We start from the raw sequence: 20,693 nt of genomic DNA, 5'->3' as shown, positions 1-20,693 counted from the left end.
TTAATAATTTTAAACGAAATTTGGTACAGAACTGTTTTGGGGGATGCCGAATGTAGGGGTGTACTAAAATTTTTTGAAAAAAAATCGCTAATATGATTTTGCAAATTTTTCACCACAAAAACTTTATTAAGTAGGCCTTGTTTTTTGTGAAATAACATGACATTCAGCCCTAAAGTACATTTTTTGAAACTTCATATTTGAAAAAAAAATCATCAAAATCGGACTATAAACACAGATTTTATGGAGGGTGCCCGGTCTTGAGTGGGTCACACTGTATATAGTAATGCCACCACAACTGTAAAACTTCACGAAACAACAGATAAAATTGAGGTAGGCAGAGGAGTTCGACAAGGGGATACTATTTCGCCTAAACTTTTTACAGCTGTCCTTGAATACGCAATGAAATCACTCTCTTGGGAGAATAGGGGCATAAATATCGATGGTGAAAGGTTGACACATCTCAGATTCGCAGATGACATCGTCCTTGTCTCAGATAACATTGGAGATTCAAAGCAGATGCTCGAAGAATTAGTGCAGGCCTCATTAAAAGTCGGTCTCCGGATAACTACGAGTAAAACGCAAATAATGACAAACTTAGTGCTGACACAGAACATCAGAATAGGTGACGTCGACATAAAAGAAACACATATATACAAATATCTCGGGCACGAAATACAAATCGGAAAGACCAAACCAAACCAAACACACGAGATACAGCGCAGAATAGGTTTGGGTTGGGCTGCTTTAGGCAACCTGCGGGAGACCTTTAAAAGTGATATACCCATATGCTTGAAGAGGGAAGTTTATGAACAATGCGTCTTGCCGGTAATTACACATGGAGCGGAAACTCTAACATTAACGAAAAAGTCAGCAGAAAATTTAAGAGTAGCCCAGAGAGCCATGGAGAGAGTCATGCTTGGAATAACTAAAAGAGACAAAATTCCTAATAACACTATCAGACAAAAAACCAAAATTAAAGACATAGTGGAACACGTAACTCGAATGAAATGGAGATGGGCAGGTCATGTGGCGAGAACATCTAAAGACAGGTGGACTAGAAGATTGTTAGAATGGCGACCTCGAGCAGATAAACGTAGCAGACCACCGACACGCTGGACCGATGATGTAAAGAGGATTGCTGGAAATTGGATGATGACGGCCCAAAATCGAGAGACATGGAGAAATATGGAGGAGGCCTACGTTCAGCAGTGGACAACGATGGCTACATGATGATCATGATGATGATGATCAGCTCTTTCCGATCTCTTGCCAAGATAACTAAATCATCTGCGAATGCTAAGCATTGGTGTCTTTTGTATACAGAAGGCCTCTTTGTATACTCTTTGTTGATTCCCGCATCTTTTATAACTTTTTTCTAATACTACACTAAACAGCACTGTTTATACTGTTTAGGTTAGGCACCCAGAGTAGGAGGACTTTTTTATATTTTACTAGCGTGTACCAGCGACTTCGTTCGCGTCGAATTAATCATTTGTAATGGTGATGATAAAGCAAAGCAAGAATTTCCATTAACATACAAACTGAATAAAATTTTCTCACATTTATGTCAGCATGAGAAAAAACAATATGGCGATATTATTATATAACTTGGTAATATTTGCGGGGTAGTTTCATCTCGTTGGAATATGACTTTCGAAAAATCCGTTTGCCAAAAATAAGCTTTTTACGTCAAGCAGTTTAAGCAGAATCGTGGTTAAGAAATTACCCAACTTTTGAAACACCCTGTATGATTTTTTAAAAAATTTCAAAATATGTAAAAAACAAATAAATTATGCTTGTCCAAGCGTTTTCCCGAGACTAACCGTTTTTAAATAACATATATTGTAATATTTGAGGGGCGTTTTCACCCTCTTGGAATGTGAGATTCGAAAAATCCCTTCTTATCGAACCTCTACACCCTAAAGTCAATCCGTTTTCCAAAAATCAGCTTTTTACGTCAAGCGCTTTAAGCAGGATCGTAATTAATCAATGACCAGATTTTTCGAAACACCCTGTATACATTTTTAAAAAATCTTAAAATTTGTAAAAAAACAAAATAAAATATACGTGTTTAAGCGTTTTTTCGGAAACTTGACCGTTTTTTACATAAAAAATATTGTAATATTTGAGGGGTGGTTTCACCCTCTTGGAACTGGAATTTCGGAAAAATCCCTTCTTATCGAACCTCTACACCCTAGAATCAACCTGTATGCCAAAATTGAGCTTCTTACGTTGAGTGGTTTGAGCAGGATCGTGATTAATCAGTATGTCAGTCACTTAAGGATTTTATACATTAGTATAGATTTGTCTAATTTGTTCACCTGATCTAGGCATTCTTTGTCGGATTTCGGATAAGAGCTCAAACAGAAATACTATTTCCACGCCTATCGTGACGTCGTTTTTTTCTTCGATACAACTGAGAAACCTGTTTGATATTTAGGTATTTACGTAGTGTTTAATAAATACTAATATAACCCTGAATGGAAGAGATTCCTTAGGCTAAAGGCCATTCAGCTTGAGCAACAGCAAAATTAACTATCTACAGTAATAAAAAGAATAATATTTTTCGTAATAATTGCTAAGTCCGCTTCTTTTTTTTATACTTCGATGGTCACTACAGTCATCGGCAGTACAAAATTATGTTAAAAATGTCATTTAAGGAATTGCAAGTTTTTATAGCTTGTTTTTATTATATTGTATTCAAAAAATTTGTGTCTTAAATAACAGTTATTTATAATAACTGTTATTTAAGACACAGTGATGAATATTATTTAATAAGTCTTTATTTTTATTCTGTATATACCTTTTACCCTATTTTAAATAACTGTAGAAAAACAAATTCAATTATTTTAATTTTGCAATTTCAATAATAATGCCTCGCTGTAATTATAGACTCTAAACAAAAAATAATTGATTGTAATTAAAGTTAATGAAAGATGTCCCCGACCTTATAAAAGAAAATAAGGTGCAAAAAGTATGAAGAATAAAAGTACAAAGTAACAAACATTTTATAACAAAAACCTATACCAAAAAAATGCCGTTTTAATTGAATTATTAATTTTATTAAATAAATAATGTTGCAGATTTTAAATAAAATGCAATCTAGTTATAGTAGTTATACAGGGTTGTCCTAACTGTATTTCGGAAACTTCGGCTCCATATTCTACAGATAAAAATAAGTAACAAATTCCTATAAATGTATGTCCTAAAATGCTTAGTTTCGGAGATACAGGGTGTAGAAATTTCATTTTTATTTCGATTTTTTCCAAATAATTTATGAAGTAACGTCAATATTTTGATGAAAATTGGTGTCTGGGAGTTTTTTGCCATGAGAAATTTGATTTCGATATCAATATGACTCCTACTTGAGGGCGCCACCTACATATTCTAGTATAATTTTCACAATACAATAGGTTACCATGACGCTTGATTAAATTCTCATTTAGCATCTTGGGATCATCTATTATAAGAGTAATGCTTTGCTTAGAAGATACAATAACCTTCTAGTATTACATAAACCAATAGTACTAATCAAACATACTTGCTGCAAAGGACATTGTATATACAGGGTGTCCCAAATATTCCGTGGACATAGAACTACTACCTATTTTTGCAATCAAAATAAGTTCATTGGACACAATTTATTACAAAAGTGCTTCGTTTGTCCGCTAGAGGGCACCAAAACACATTTTTTCAGATATATTAAGAACCGTTATTCCGATTTGAATGAGAATTTGGGTGTCTATGTTTTGATAAGTGCTCTAACATTTGATTTTCACAAAAATGAAGAAAAAGTACAGGAAGGGTGGAAACTACCCCCACCCCTATATAAATTAGTATAAATATTTTTCTAATCCACCGTCCCTGTAGTATTTCCTACATTTTTTGTCTCTTGTAAAAAATCGCCACCTTGCATACTTTTTGAGGAAAAAAGTGATTTTTCCAAAGCTGACTTCCAAAAAATGTTTTTTGTCTCACGCCTAAAATCTATTATCCTGTAATAATTTAGTTGGAGAAAATATGGAATTTTATGTTAGTCTCACAAATTTGACGATAAGCTTCATAAAAGGCAGACAGACAGACAGACAGACAGACAGACAGACAGACAGACAGACAGACAGACGGACGGACGGACGGACGGACGGACGGACGGACGGACGGACGGACGGACGGACGGACGGACGGACGGACGGACGGACGGACGGACGGACCAACAGACAGACAGACAGACAGACGAACAGACAGACAGACGAACAGACGGAGCAGACAGACAGACAGACGAACAGACAGACAGACAGACAGACAGACAGACGAACAGACAGACAGACGAACGAACAGACAGACAGACAGACAGACAGACAGACAGACAGACAGACAGACAGACAGACAGACGAACAGAACAGACAGACAGACAGACAGAACGGGCAGACAGACAGACAGACGGAGACAGACGAGACGGAGCAGACAGACGAAGACGAACAGACGAACAGACAGACAGACAGACAGACGAACAGACAGACAGACAGACAGACAGACGGGCCCAGACCGGAACGGGCAGACAGACAGACAGACAGACAGACAGACAGACAGACGAACAGAACAGACGAACAGACGAACAGACAGACAGACAGACAGACAGACAGACAGACGAACAGACGAACGAACGAACAGACAGACAGACGAACAGACAGACAGACAGACAGACAGACGAACAGACGGACAGACAGACAGACAGACAGACAGACAGACGAACGAACAGACAGACAGACAGACGAACAGACAGACAGACAGACAGACAGACAGACAGACGAACAGACAGACGAACAGACAGACGAACAGACAGACGAACAGACAGACAGACAGACGAGACAGACAGACAGACAGACAGACAGACACGAACAGACGAGACAGACAGACGACAGACGAACAGACAGACAGACAGGCAGACGAACAGACAGACAGACAGACAGACAGACAGACAGACAGACAGACAGACAGACAGACAGACAGACAGACAGACAGACAGACAGACAGACAGACAGACAGACAGACAGACAGACAGACAGAATTAATCTACGACACCTATTGGTATGGTCGGCTAAAAATGTGTGTATTTTTAAGTTTGATGCCCTCTAGCGGAGAAACGAAGCACTTTTGTATAGAGGTAAATAATTGTGTCCATTGAACTTATTTTATTTATTTATCAACGGACAATAATTGCCCAATATAAAATAAATTAGTAGTAGCTCTTTGTCCACGGAATATTGGGACACACTGTATATTTTTTAGCAAAATGTCACATTAGGCAACCTCAAAGAAGGTCCTTTTCAAAACAAGAATAATTATATATTATCCAAACAAGAATAATTATATTAGTACCAAAAAAAATGTCCTTTAAGAGAGTACCATCTCCGCGCAAAAAATTAAGACATAATATTTCAAAACTATAAACACCACATCAAAAAAAAATCAATTAATAGTATTACGTCAATTTATAGACCCAACGGGTACGACTTTTAATTGGTATTTTACCCGTACCACCTAGCAAGAAACCGGCGACAAGCTATTCTTTTTTCCTTAAAATAGAAAGAGTCCAAACAGAGAAAGGTACTACACGCTAGGCCATATACCTAGAATACCGCGAGGCAGAGTGAGAGAGCGGTAGGGTACTTCTGTTGTACCCCGAAACGGATACCGTTTACAAAAGTTGCGGCAAATCCGCGCAAAACGGAAAAATATTCATATCAGTCCGGTACTGTCGCGCTCTAGAGATTGGTCGTACCCATAGTATGTCACCATCTCTTATATTAATTCAATTTTTCTGTTAAGAAAAATAATTTTTTTTTGTATTTGGTTTCGTTCGAAAAAAGTAGTACCAAAAAATTATTTTGGCTGTGTTCTGTGATTTGAATTTTTCTGGAGAAGAAATGGATCAATTCAAGAACATTTTTGTGGAGGAAACTCAATTTTGGTTGAACGTGTCGCAGTACCCAAACACCACTGTTAAGGTAACTTTATTTTTAATCTTAGATTTTCAAAAATGCAGTATGTCCCCAACAAGAGGAAAATATTTTATTTTTATAAAAATTCTTGCTTGTTTTTTGGAATTTTTTTTAGTTTTTATTTAAAAAAAATAATTTCTTGATAATATGGCAACATAGGTAGTAGATTAAATTTACAAGAAAGAAAATCCAGAAAAGATCCAGTGGTTCTCAAAATTGTATGAAAAAATCATTTTTTTTGGAAATTTTCAAAGTAAAATTACTCTGTTATTTTGGACGACTTATTTGAAAAACGATAAAGAGAAAATATGTTTCTTATATCGAGATCTACCATCCCTTAAAATACTTGCACTTATTTCTGGGACACCCTGTATTATTACAGAAACGCCTTTTGATTTTTAGAAAAAAATTCAACAATATTTTCATGTTTTTTTTTAATTTTCTCTAAAATATTATGGAAATTTGGAAAAATATAAACGTAATTAACCATTTTAGAGCAAGCAAAATTTTTTATAAACAATGCATTTTTCTAAAATTTTAATAATAAAAAAGTTTTTCCTCTTCTAAAGACAATCCGGGGACATACTGTATAATATATTTTATATACTAGATATAGTATATAAAATATATACATAGGGTAGTATATTTCGACCCCAGAAACACGATTATGAGGTTTTTCGCAAAAAAATGGAATCTTGTGAAAATTGTTTTGGAAACTTTTAGTTTTTAGTTAAAAACCATAATTTCTTAATAATATGGCAACATAGGTAATATATTAAATTTAGAAGAAAGTAGACCAAGAAAAGATCCAGTGGTTCTCAAAATTTAAGCAAATTTTTTTTTTTTTGGAAATTTTCAAAGTAAAATAACTCGGTTATTTTGGGAAAATATGTTTCTTTTATCGAGATCTACCACCCCTGAAAATATTTGCACTTATTTGAGACTCACCCTGTATTATAATTCATAAAAAATCCAAATAAGTATTAAAATCCCTTAATTATTTTTTCTTAAAAAAATATTTATTTGTAAAAATTAATCTAGATAAATATATGAAAAAAAAACAACACTTTAGTGGCTTCAAAAATATTTTTAGAAGCAATGACTATTAAGGACAATAAAAAAATATACTTAACAAAAAATTAAATCTTGTTTTGTACTTTTTTTAAAGTACTTGAAGGGCTCTAGTCTCATAAGAAAACCACAGGACAACCTGCTTAAAAAATAAAATAGATATAGGTAGTTCTAATAACATAATATTTTTTTTATAAACAACACAATCTAAATATATTTATATTTATATTCTCTATCGATATAAATAACATCCTGAAAATTTTATATTACCTACGTGGTTAATTATTATGTCTAAGTCTAATTAATAATAATTAAAATTAAAATACACCATATTAATAAACAAAAATTTCAAGAAACAATATTATTAACCAGCTGTTCAAGTTTTATAAACAAAGAATTTCATTTTATTTTATTGAGTTACGAATACTAAAAATACTCGTTTTTAACCAAAACTTACTTTTTATTATAAAGTTTTTGTTTTTAAAAAACTATTTTTAATTTAAATTAATAATAAATGAGTGTACATAATTAATTTATGTATATAAGGTTTAAAAATACCGAGAAAATCACGTACTTACTATGCAATTTGAAATATGTAATTAGCAGTAATTGAAGTTATTTTTTAATTTTCATTCTAAACAAGTTATTAACATTTGAAATTCATAAAAAAACTTATTAAATAATTTTTTAAGGTTTCTGAGAAAAATAAATAAATATGATAATATAGCCCAAATAGGCCCCAAATAAAATAACTATCAAAATATCGAAAAAATAGCACTAACTAATTAAAAAAATAAGCCTAAAATTAGCTAGATGAAATCAAACGTTTAAAATGCTCCCTTTCCTCTGGTCACTGTATAAAACGATTCTCCTTTCAAAAGATTTTTTTATGTTAAGAGGCATACGTGGAGTTCTACTTCGAAAAGCAGCCACAATCATTTCTTTCATGTTGTCCACAGTAGTTGGACGTGTTTTGTAAACACTGTCTTTAACATATCCCCACAAAAAAGTCCAGACTAAGAAAAATCAGGAGCATTAAAGCATTTTATTAATTGGTGAATGCACACTGCAGTCCCAATTAAAAGAATTATATCAGTTCTCTCTGATGTAGGATAGCTCTTCCATTTTCGGCAAATCTCTGATTTTCTGTTTTGTTTTATGTTTAGGAGGGGAGTTAATCACCGCGACCTTATAGATCTATTGTGTGTTCCCCTTTCTTGAGTTATACCGAGTTATAACTCATCATACAGTCTCAGGGCTTTAAAAAAAGCCAGTATCTGAGACGGCTCCACAGAGGCCAGCTCTCCATCCTCGACATCAGACGTATCAAGGTTCATGGCACGAATGGTCGTCGTCTCGGCGCACTCAGTGATAAGGTGTTCTGGTGTTTCCCCATTTTCCCCACAAAATCTGCATTCGCCGTTGTTTCTCAGTTTCAGTTTACTGAGGTGTTCGTTGAGGAGACAGTGTCCTGTTAGAAACCCCGTGACAATCCGAAGATTGTTTTTACTTAAATCAAGGAAAACCTTTGATTTTTCTCGGTCATAAGTTCTAAGGAACTTTTTTTACACCCATTCCAAGTTACGGATGGAGTCTTCCAGATTCTTCAGTTCCGCTTTCAGTTGGTTCCCGTTTGGAGAACAAAACGGTTCTGGTCCAGTTAGTGGAGTGTTCGCTCCTTTTCTAGCTAGATCATTTGCTTTTTCATTGCTTTCTATCCCTTGGTGAGCAGGCACCCAGAGTAGGAGGACTTTATTTTCTTTGCCTAATTTGTTGAGCTTCTCTAGGCATTCTTTGACCAACTTCGAATTGATGGTTACTGAGTTGATCGCGTTAAGTGCTGCTTGACTATCGGATAGGATGGCAATTTCCTGTTTTCGATAGTTCCTATCCAAGATAAATTGTACGCATCTTTCGATAGCGCAAATTTCTGCCTGAAGGATACTGGGGTAGGTGCCCATTGGTTCGGAGTATTCAGTTTTCGGCCCAAATACTCCTATCCCTGTCCCTGCTTTGGTTTTGGAAGCATCAGTATACCACGTGATGGTATGGTCTTTTATATGCTGAGTAAGCGTTTCTTTCTTCCAATCCTTTTTATTACTCAATACTACAGTGAGGTGTTTCTCAAAGTTGTAAATTCTTGGTATGTCATCCACTGGGAGTTGGAGAAGTGGAATTTTCTTTTTGAGGGTGTTCCAAGCCCCTGACCTGAAAATTCTCCCAGTACTGTTTCCGTCAATGACCATTCTAATCATTGTCGCATTGGCATAACTACCGACGACAATATGCAGTGGTGTTAGGTCTAGAATGACCTCCATTGCTGCTGTTGGACATGTTCTCATGGCACCTGTGATGCAGATACATGCCAGTCTCTGTACTTTGCACAGGGTTTGCCTTGCTGTACGTTGCTCTAGTTTTGTATACCAAGCAACTGCTCCATAAGTAATCATGGGTCTTACTATCATGGTATACATCCAGCGCAAAATGTTAGGGGCGCAGCCCCACCTATTTCCCGCCAGTCTTCTGCATATCATGAGAGCCTTTGTGGCTTTGCTGGTAATGTTCTTAATATGCCTGTTCCAGAGAAGTTTACTATCCAGGGTTATTCCCAGATATTTCACTTCCTGTGATGGCAGTATTTCCTTTCCATCTAGATGGATTCTTTTCAAGTTTTTCAAACTTCGCTTTCTGGTGAATGGCACTACTGCGGTTTTATCTGAGTTAATACTCAGCCCGACAGTCCTGCACCATCTCTCAGCGATGCGGAATCCTCTTTGGATAATATCACACAGGGTGCCTTCATGTTTCCCCTGTGCAATGATGACTATGTCATCTGCGTACCCTATGCAGTGTATTCCCGCTAGAGTTAATTCTTCCAGTAGTTCATCCACTACCAAGCTCCACAGTAGGGGGGAGGTCACTCCACCTTGTGGAGTTCCTTGCGTTGTTTTAACAACTACAGTTTTGGTACCTATCTCAGCCTCTGCTGTTTGTGTTGAGAGCATTTCCCAAAACCAGCGAATTATCGTACTGTTCACCCCTCTTGTTTCAAGAGATCGCTTGACCACCTTGTGAGGTATATTGTCAAACGCCCCTCACAAAATGATTTTGGCAGCAACGTGAGGCATATTACAGCCGTCCTAGATTTTATCAAATAATAAAGATCTTCTGATCCTAAATCATAGAAATGAAAATATCCGGGCAAAATCTTTGTTTGAAAAGGGTATAGGCAACTTTAATAGTATTTAAAAGAGACGTGAATTTAAAATCGGAATAATATACTGGGTGTTACATTTAAAATAAAAGAGTAATTTGCTTTTAAAGGTGACCCATGTTCAATATTAACTAATCCTTCAAATTTTTAAAACTTTTTTGATGGCATCTTGGTGAAAAATCCCAAAGCGCATCTTCGTCCCAATTTAATCATGTTCTTATCTATTACAGTTACCGAGATACCAATGCTCGTACCTCGAATTTGTAGCACCCTGTATATGATGTCCGATTTTACATTATATCACATTATTACTAGCGTTATTATTAAAAATAAAAGAGAACAATATGTATACATCATAGTCAAGACACAAAAAAAGATGGACTTACATAAATACAGAAAAATAATGTTCAATTACAGCGAGGTTTCGTGCAATGCGCAATCATATGATTTGTCACGATAATTACATGAATACGTTTTTTTTCTCTTCTTTTAGCTCGGTTCTTATTCTTCTTTCTTCTATAGTTTGGTAATTGTTACGTTTGGCTGAACTTTTACGCCGACTACATCAATTGGAATCAGTTTTTTTTTCTACGTGTTTCTCTATCGGTAACACAATACCTTCTGGCGAAATTGTATTAATAACAATCAAAAATAATTGGGTCGATAAGATATTTTAACTAGTATACAGGGTGGAGCACATATCTGACACACTTTAAGATATAGAGAAACACCAGAGCTATACAGGGTGGTCCGAACTGTATTCCGGAAACTTCAGCACCATATTCTGCAGATAAAAAATAAGTACAACGACGATATTGGACTTTCTTCGCACTAATGGGCCACCCCTCAAGGTTTACTTATTTCTCTGATTTCAAAATAATTTAAAATCATGGTCCAGCTTCTCAAAACTCGACAGTTCGGATATATAATCTTATTCTAACGACACCTTCTAATAGTTCTAACACAAATCAATAAAATTATCACACGGTATTCAAATTTATCGAAATTATTGAGATAGACATTGTGGAAATGTATGGATATTAATTCATTCTTTACATTCTTGTGTAAATTGTTTAAACAAACGGAATTACACAATCCCATTTGAAATCCGTGCGTTTATTATTAATTATTAATATTCCGAATTTAATATAAAATATTTTATTTTAATTTCTATCGATATTTAATGCGGATCCTTGTGCATAACGTCCATTGTTTTGCAACTGAAAAATTACAAAAGTTGTTCTTTATTGCCATTTTTTTATTAGTACGATATAAATAAAAACCCACTCAGAGAGTAGTTTAATTAAAATACAGAAAAAAAAATTTCTAAAACAATATACAGGGACATATTTTTTAATCATTTAAAAATATTTTATTTCAAAATCAGCCCATACCCAACTAGCAAATATAGTTCCCAGTCCTTTTTAAAATGTCACTGCCCCTAAAGTATAGTTCCTAGACCCAATCTGCCACTTAAAATGTTACTCTATAAGGAATAGTCACTTTGAAGTATATTTCGAGAGTAACCGGTTAGTCCCTACCTACCATAAAAGTGGAAAATAAACACCCCGATTGCAAGTCGCAAACATGTAATTTAAAGAAGTGGTTGGAACTACCCGAATCTTCGAATATGACACCATAAAAGACCAAAAACTTTATAGTAACTTTTCAAAGTAGGGGTTACCAACAAGTGCTACCATAATGCCTCCATTAAGTTTTTGTTACTTTATAGTAACAATTTAAGTTACGGGGTAGTCGCGGCCACAACACCTAGTTACTTCTAATTTATAGTAGCATTGAAAGTAGCAAAATGGTTACTGCTACCTTCCTAGGTCACTATAAAGTAGCCGTCGCACATCCATTGCCACTAAAAAGTCACGGGGGTCAAAAACGGCTACTTTATAGTGACCGTAACTTAATATACCCTAATAAATATAATTGCGTCAGATTGCATAGTGTGCTGCTCTGTTTTAATGTTTTCTTTTACTTGCTTTTAAGCTGTATTAAAATTTTGTAAAATCCCTAAGGTGAATAAAAAGAAATTTAGAATATCTAGTACTTTCTATCGAAGAATTAAACAAAATGAATCACTGCGAGCCGATGCATCAACATCAGAAACAAAAACTACATCTTTCTATAGTCCTACTGATGAACATCATAAATCAGTTAGTGACTGAGACATTTTTGAAGCTGTTTCTGTAGATGAGTGTAGTGTTAGTTCATCTGAAACTGAATCTCAGAGGAGAACTAATTTGAGAACCAATAACAATATGAAACAAGAGCTAAAAGAGTGGGCGTTAAAATACTCTATACCTCTTGTAGCTCTGAATAATATAGAAACACTTATAATAGAAAATGCACAATAAATAAAAAATAACTTCAAAGGACAAGGCGGAACGTTATAGTGGCACCAATGGAATGTATAGTCGCCACCACCACGATCAGTGTAGCAACGCTCCAATTAAGTGGTAATTTGGTGGCGCAGGGAACATTCTTGGAAAAATCACTTTATGGTTCCAAAGAATCGTTGACCATGTAGTTCCAAAAAAGTTATTGTTTCTATAAAGTCGCCTTTGGATAGCTACAATTGTCACTTTATCAATCCGAAGATTTTAAAGGTTCAAACGGGTAGGGTTGGCCTAATATGTTATTGTTCCCGGTACTTTGTGGAAGCATATGGGACTATACAGTATTTTTCGGATTAAACGGCCATATTTTTTTCATGAATTTTTAGACGAACAGCCAAATGGCTCAAACATTATGCGTTTTTAAGCTAAATATACCTAGATTAAAGCTTTTTTCTTTAGTTATTTTGTTATTTCTGACGGTGGACTAATATTTTAAAATTTGACCCCGGTTTCAAGCAAATTATTATTATTTTTTAATTACAAACATGAGTTTTTATTGCAAATAATATAATAATTTGAAATATTTTGAGAGGCGCTCGAAAATTTTGTTATATAAACCCACTATTTTATTCAGTAAAGTTGATTGCGTTCTAGAATTTACCTAAAAAAGGCGTTAAAATCGCACGGTAAATAACAAATTAAATAACGAAAAAATAATAATGGCTTCCATATTATTTTCCATCATGACATATTATTTTATGAAATGTGAAATTGCATGAAGAGGTCGCTGCGAATAAAGTTCAACAGTTTAACGAAAGTTCCACATGTCGGTGGCTAACACTTGGCTGCCACGAACCCATGACTAGGCAGTTTCGTAACGGATAAGTCGCATTCACCAGTAGGCTACTTTATAGTAACACATCATAGTAACTCTTTTAGTGGCAAAAACTACCCAAGACACTACCCGGCTACTCAAAATCTTTCCCCATTTTGGTCGCAGTTACTTAGCCGCTACGAATATACGACGTAGCCGCCGATGGTAACCGTCCACTTTGTAGTGGCTTTGATAGTGGCAGTTACGTATCTGCCACTATAAATGCTAGTTGGGTAATGTTTTTAAAAAATTGATATACAGGGTGGTCCAAAGTGTATTCCGAAAACTTCGGCAACATATTCTGCAGATAGAAATAAGTAAAAAAGTCCGTATAAATGTACGTCCTAAAATGCTTATTTTCGGAGATACAGGGTATAGAAGTTTCATTTTTATTTCGATTTTTTCCAAATAACTTCTGAAGTAACGTCAATATTTAGATGAAAATTGGTATCTGGAGGTTCCTTTACTTGAGAAATTTAATTTTGATGTCAATATGACTCCTGTTTCTAGAGGGCACCACCTACATCTAGTATAATTTTCACAATACAATAGGTTACCATGACGCTTGATTAAATTCTCATTTAGCATCTTGGGATCATCTATTATAAGAGTAATGCTTTGCTTAGAAGATACAATAACCTTCTAGTATTACATAAACCAATAGTACTAATCAAACATACTTGCTGTAAAGGACATTGTATATACAGGGTGTCCCAAATATTCCGTGGACATAGAACTACTACCTATTTTTGCAATCAAAATAAGTTCATTGGACACAATTTATTATAAAAGTGCTTCGTTTGTCCGCTAGAGAGCACCAAAACACATTTTTTCCTTTGAATAAGAAGACTAAGGAAGGAGCATAATGCTATCCATGTATTCATGCATGGTAGGCGGAAAAGCCACCATAAAAGCTCTCTAGGGTGGGGATCCTTGACAGTTCTGTTTGACGATTCATTTGACACATTTGGATTTGATTTGAAATTTTGTGGTTTTGTCAGTCTTTACGGAGCTGATTTTATGTTATTTATTATTTATTCTACTACTGATAGTTGTATAAAGGTAGTAAATCTAGATGGAAATTGTGGCAGAACTTAAATTAACAGTGACACTATCGCGATTTATCGAAAAAGACTCTAAAATAGTTGGTTGTGTAGCGTGCGGTAGATCTCGGCAAAAATTGAGTGAAATAATGGAACAACTTTTCGCTAGTAAGTGACTATATAATATACATACGTGTAGTAAACCGATCATTTATGAAATTCACTTAAATCAACTAAATTATATATTTTTCTTGCATTTTAGCTTTTATTTATTACTTGTCAAAGATTAGATGTCAAAGAATTTAGATACCTTAATTTGACTTACCTGCTTCAGTAGCGTATCGGATGTTTGTGTTAATAAATACTTATTATAACTTATCATTTTTATTAGAATTATATATTTTTATAACAATTTTAATAACTACCAACATTTATTCACAACGTAAAATAAAACAACAAATTATTGAGTCTACCCCACGTCTACCCTACATCATAGTTTTACATTTTTTAAATAAAATTAGAACGACACTGATAAACCGGAATTTAAGTCGGCCATATTTGAGGCCCATCGCGGTGTACCTAAGATTTTTGATATGCTCCTTCCTTAGTCTTCTTATTCAAAGGTTAAAACACATGTAGGTAGCGTCCCCTATAAATAGGAGTCATATTGACATCAAAATCAAATTTCTCATGTCAAAAAACTCCAAGACACAAATTTTCACTTCAATATTGACGTTACTTCAGAAATTACTTAGAAAAAATCGAAATAAAAATTAAACTTCTACACCCTGTATCTCCGAAACTAAGCATTTTAGGACATACATTAATACGGACTTTTTTACTTATTTTATGCCGAAGTTTCCGGAATACAATTCAGACCACCCTGTAATATATGAAAAAAAAATGATTCCAGAGAGTTTGTGATATCTCTCTCTCTAAATTTACTTATTTCTATAAACTTGACGCATAAAAAAGACAGAGAGAAAGAGAGATGGTAGACTAAATGAAATGTCAACGAGCCATCTACCTCCAAGACCTTGGTACTGGTGGAACCGCTTTGTGTACCAACAAGTACGACTAAAATAAAAACATCATGTTATATGCGTCTATCTCCGTCTTCTATTGGGTAACGAGCGCCCGAAGTACCCATTTTTAACACGATTTCCAACTTGTGGAATTGTGAAATTTCCCTTTTAATATTTGCTTGGGTTTTAAATCCCGCTTTCAAGGTAAAGGTCGCGATTTTAAAGTCTTTAAGTTGATTTCGTTAATAAAATTTTACGTGTGTTACTTTTTTGCGCAATTTCAATGATGATTCACTTAAGAAAACTTTCAGAGATGTTATCTATCAATTTTCGGTATTTTTATTTTGATAGTTTAATTGGGCCTGATTAGAGGTGATATGGTAATAATGTGCAACTAAATAATAATACATAGAGTCCTAATTTATTGTTGGTTTAATTTCAACACTAAGTATAGTTGACAGAAGATCGAGAATCCTATCCAATAGTCAAGCAGCCTTAACAGCGATTAACTCAGTAACCATCAATACAAAGTTGGTCAGAGAATCCCTAGAGAAGCTGGACAAATTAGGCAAACCAAATCAACTTAAAGCGGACCTCAAGAACCTAGAATGGGACTCCTCCAACGGTTTAAGACACTGGAAGATTTTTCTCAGGACTTACGATCGAGTAAAATCAAAGATTTTTCTTGATTACAGTTAGAACAATCTTCAAATTGTCATGGGGATCTCCAAGACTGAAATTTTATACTAAAGCGTATATTGCTCAACATGTATTAAAGGTACAAATAATGTAAAATGTTTATGAAAAAGTTCATGACTTACTAGATATTTCAAAAAAAAAACAAATTTCGGCTATTTTAAAAATTGTTATAATGGAATTATTATAAGCTATTTTAGACAAAAAGTTTTCAGATAAAAGTTGTAGATAATCACATCATTAATGAGACGTGTCGTCCGTTTCTTTCTAAAGCCTGTCATTTTTGACATATGACACAAACATAGGTTTTTTTTCTTTGAATAAGAAGACTAAGGAAGGAGCATAATGCTATCCATGTATTCATGCATGGTGGGCGGAAAAGCCACCATAAAAGCTCTCTAGGGTGGGGATCCTTGACAGTTCTTTTTGACGATTCATTTGACACATTTGAATTTGATTTGAAATTTTGTGGATTTGTCAGTCTTTACGGAGCTTATTTTATGTTATTTATCATTTATTCTACTACTGATAGTTGTATAAAGGTAGTAAATCTAGCTGGAAATTGTGGCAGAACTTAAATTAACAGTGACACTATCGCGATTTATCGAAAAAGACTCTAAAATAGTTGGTTGTGAAGCGTGCGGTAGATCTCGGCAAAAATTGAGTGAAATAATGGAACAACTTTTCGCTAATAAAGTGTGTGGAAACCATAGTTGGCCATGACATCATAAAAAGCGCCATTTTTTAAGCTTTTTAGTGATATCTTTTCTTCGAAAAATTACTAAGTTATAGCCAATTCTTATAATTTTTAAACAATTTTACTTAGTTAGCCATGGAAACAAGTTCAATCGCCGTTGCTCTCAGAAATGTGAAGCTGTCACATCCAAACTTTGTAAATTAAAATAAACAAAAATTGTAAATATGAATTTCTCAAATAAAGAAAAGCGTGTATGATTATTGGTTCAACTTTTCTTGATCATGCAATTTTGGAGGATACGTTGACCGGTGAGCATCAATAGAGTGGTTCCAACATGACTCCACCCTCCATAATGAAAGAAATGTTAAAAATTATTTATATCATAATTATACAAACACAGGGATAGGAAGAGGTGGACTAATGGCATGGGCCTCCTCGATCACCTGACCTATCCATTTTAGATTTTTTTATGCGGTATAGGGTATAGTTAACAATAAGGTTTACAAAAGAACTTATGAATTAAGAGAGGCACTCGAAGTGGCGGTACGAGAAAAGTTTAATTAAGTCGACCGGTCCTTCTGTGAGAAGAGGTAATAATTCAGTTTTAAAAAGATGCACAACTCAAAACAGTGGCGGATTTTTTGAATATTTTCTAAAATAACTGACAGTGTATGTAGTGATATTATTTTTGTAAGTTTTAGTTTGTGTAATGTAAATTGTAAAGAACAGTTTAGTAATATATTCTGACTTTTTACAAGTTATAAATCATCAAAGAATAAGAATACCATGCAATCTAAGTGAAATTAGTCAAGAAAGATAAGAATTGGCTATAACTAAATTTCTTTTCTAACATATCTTGAAAACCGTTCTCTAAAAAACGTAACATTCACCGGTCAACGTATCCTCGAAAATGCATGGTCAAGAAAAGTTGAACTAATAATCCTACACGCTTTTCTTCATTTGAAAAATTCATATTTACAATTTTTGTTTATTTTAATTTACAAAATTTGGATGTGACAGCTTCACATTTATGAGAGCAAAGACGACTAAACTTGATTCCATGGCTAACTAACTGAAATTGTTTAAAAACTATAAGAATTGTCTATAACTCAGTAATTTTTCGAAGAAAACATATTATAGCTTATATCGTTAAAAAGCTTAAAAAATGGCGCCTTTTATGATTCCATGGCTAACTATGGTTTCCATTTAAAAAAAACATATGTTTGTGTCATATGTCAAAAATGACAGGCTTTAGAACAAAACGGAGGACACAGTCTCATCAAGGATGTGATTATCTACAACTTTTATCTGAAAACTTTTTGTCTAAAATAGCTTATAATGGAATTAGGGACAATTTTTAAAATAGCCGAAATTTATTTTTTTCGAAATATCTAGTAAGTCATGAACTTTTTCACAAATCTGAAAGGTGCATATTTATGACCGCACAAAACTGCAATTCTTTCCCCATTTAACCGACTCTCTATCTCCAGTAGTTTCCGAGATACCCATAGAGAACATCGTAGGAAACTCACCCTGTATATGCCCAATAAGTTTGGTCCGCTTTGTATATTTTTAGTGCTAGATATATAAGTTTTTTTACAATACAAACAATACAATACAAACTTCTACCTTTCATCTACGTTAATATTATTATTAATTAATGCTTAACACAATTATTTTTTCTATCCTTAGAAAAAAAGTGTTTAATATGGCATTTTTCTTATAACAATTAAAACTGTCAGTACTTATTAGTGATAATGACACAAAACTTGTATTTAAAAAAAACGTCACAAAGGTTATACTAATGAATTACTTTTTTTATTAGTAAATTCAATTTCCTGGTATATATTTTTTATGTAGAATCTATATACTTATTATATTAATTAATGTATTAATTGATGAACCTATATGACAATTTTTTATTAAAAATTAGACTATTTAAATCAATTTATTAATTTCTTTTTATTAACACCATTTTTATGCTTTGAATTGTAATCAATATTAAAAATAACAATTAAATACGTTTTAAATGCAATTGTTTTTGTGATATCGACACAGGTAATTTTTGTATTGTTTAATTATCAAATGTATGAATAATTTTATTATGAATGGAACATAAAACAAGTATTATACAATTATATTTTATTAATTTATATATACAGGGTGTTTCAAAAAACATGTGCCATCTCTCGTGGGGAGCTTCCTCACGAAAAAATAAAATTGATTTTTCATATTAACATATAGGTCCAATTCTGCTTTGATTCGTAGCTACAGGGTGTTAAGGTCTTAATAATTCTTCGATTTATTATAATTTTCTTCCAAGTACCTTTAGCGTTTCAAATGAAATGTCGGTGGTAAAAGTTACTATAAAAGCTAAAAAGGTGTCGACATATTCACCAGGGACGTACATATGGGTTATCGCTGGAATATTTTTCTAAAAAAAGCATGTACCACTGACTTTTTTTTCTCTTGTTAGCGAAATAGTTTAAGCAGTTTAATGCCGATTAAAAGTTGTCTCTTAATATTTTCTCAATTTCGGCCTCCTTGATGAGATAAACGCAATTTTATTAATTTGCTTTATCAAAGTCTAACAGCAACCTTTAAAAAAATTTAATATCATTAACTTGCGAAAGTTTTATTAAATGTACTCATTGATTCCTCATCAAAAGATACGAAAAAAAGTTCCAATAAACATGGGTATGGAAATGTATAGTATTAGAATTACAAGATGTTAAAACCTTTTAAAATTAAGTTCTTTGTAATTATCTTAAATACCATTATTTTTATTTGAAATTGCTGTAGGATGGATTAGTAGTAATACTAACTAATAGTAATAATATTTAATTATAAAATAGGTAAAATATATAATTTATTAATTTTATTTTTATTTTATCAAAAATTGTGATTAATAAAATTGAGTTTATCTCATCCAGGCTATAACAAAGCAAAATCGGACCGAATGTTGATATGAAAAATAAATCATATTTTTAAATGAGGAATCTCCCCACGAGAGATAGCACATGTTTTTTGAAACACCCTGTATAAACAAAACAGTTGTAGTGAAGTGTAGTGTGATGAAGTATAATAACTGTTCAACACCGGTACATAATAGTATATAACATTATTAGTTGTATATACAACATAACCACTGTCTTTTTAGTTATTTATGTATCAGTTAATTACTCAAAATCTCTATTGTATTAATTGAATAAATAATAATGTGAATAATATCCCAAGGGAGTTATAACACTATTTATGGTTAGCGTAAGCAAAACGCTATAAGGTTTTTTAATTAGACATCACTTCATATGCTATATAAATAGATATTGGGAAATTCTAACATAATTACCATTAAATTAGCAAACGGTTAATGTCAATACTGTCAAATACCACGTGCTTTTGTTAAATTTTTCGAATATTTTCTATAGCAGTGTTGTGAGATGTTTCAGGGTCTTTAAAATTAAAATCACTCTTCAAGAACCTTTGGTAAAAGTTCAAAATGTGAAATAAAAGAGAATGAAGGTCTGTATCTCGTATTAAGATGAAAACCTTCATTGATTTTCACTTTTAGAGTTACATCAATAACTAAAATAATTATTTTTTAATTTTATAAGATATTAAGACTATTTGTTTATATTTTTGTTATTTATTGAACTTTATTAAAAATTTACCAGTAAGATCATGTACTTATTAAAGCTAAATGCCAAATGAAAATTATTATAT

General features: G+C 33.3%; 1 protein-coding gene across 1 annotated transcript in view; it reads left to right on the top strand.

Annotated features, from left to right (window-relative positions):
- The first annotated feature begins 5,605 nt into the window (after positions 1 to 5,605).
- LOC115891893 (elongation of very long chain fatty acids protein AAEL008004-like) overlaps positions 5,606 to 20,693 on the top strand; it is a 36,629-nt gene continuing 21,541 nt past the window's right edge. Inside the window, exon 1 of the mRNA XM_030912488.1 lies at positions 5,606 to 6,008. Within this exon, the coding sequence (XP_030768348.1) occupies positions 5,928 to 6,008 (81 nt within the window). The 5' untranslated portion in view covers positions 5,606 to 5,927. The remainder of the gene's footprint in view (positions 6,009 to 20,693) is intronic.

The sequence above is a fragment of the Sitophilus oryzae genome, unplaced genomic scaffold (assembly GCF_002938485.1).
Source record: "Sitophilus oryzae breed Bouriz unplaced genomic scaffold, Soryzae_2.0 scaffold_119_pilon_pilon, whole genome shotgun sequence".
Classification (NCBI taxonomy): domain Eukaryota; kingdom Metazoa; phylum Arthropoda; class Insecta; order Coleoptera; family Curculionidae; genus Sitophilus; species Sitophilus oryzae.
Note: the sequence above shows the minus strand (reverse complement) of the source record. Positions and strands in the feature narration are given on the sequence as shown.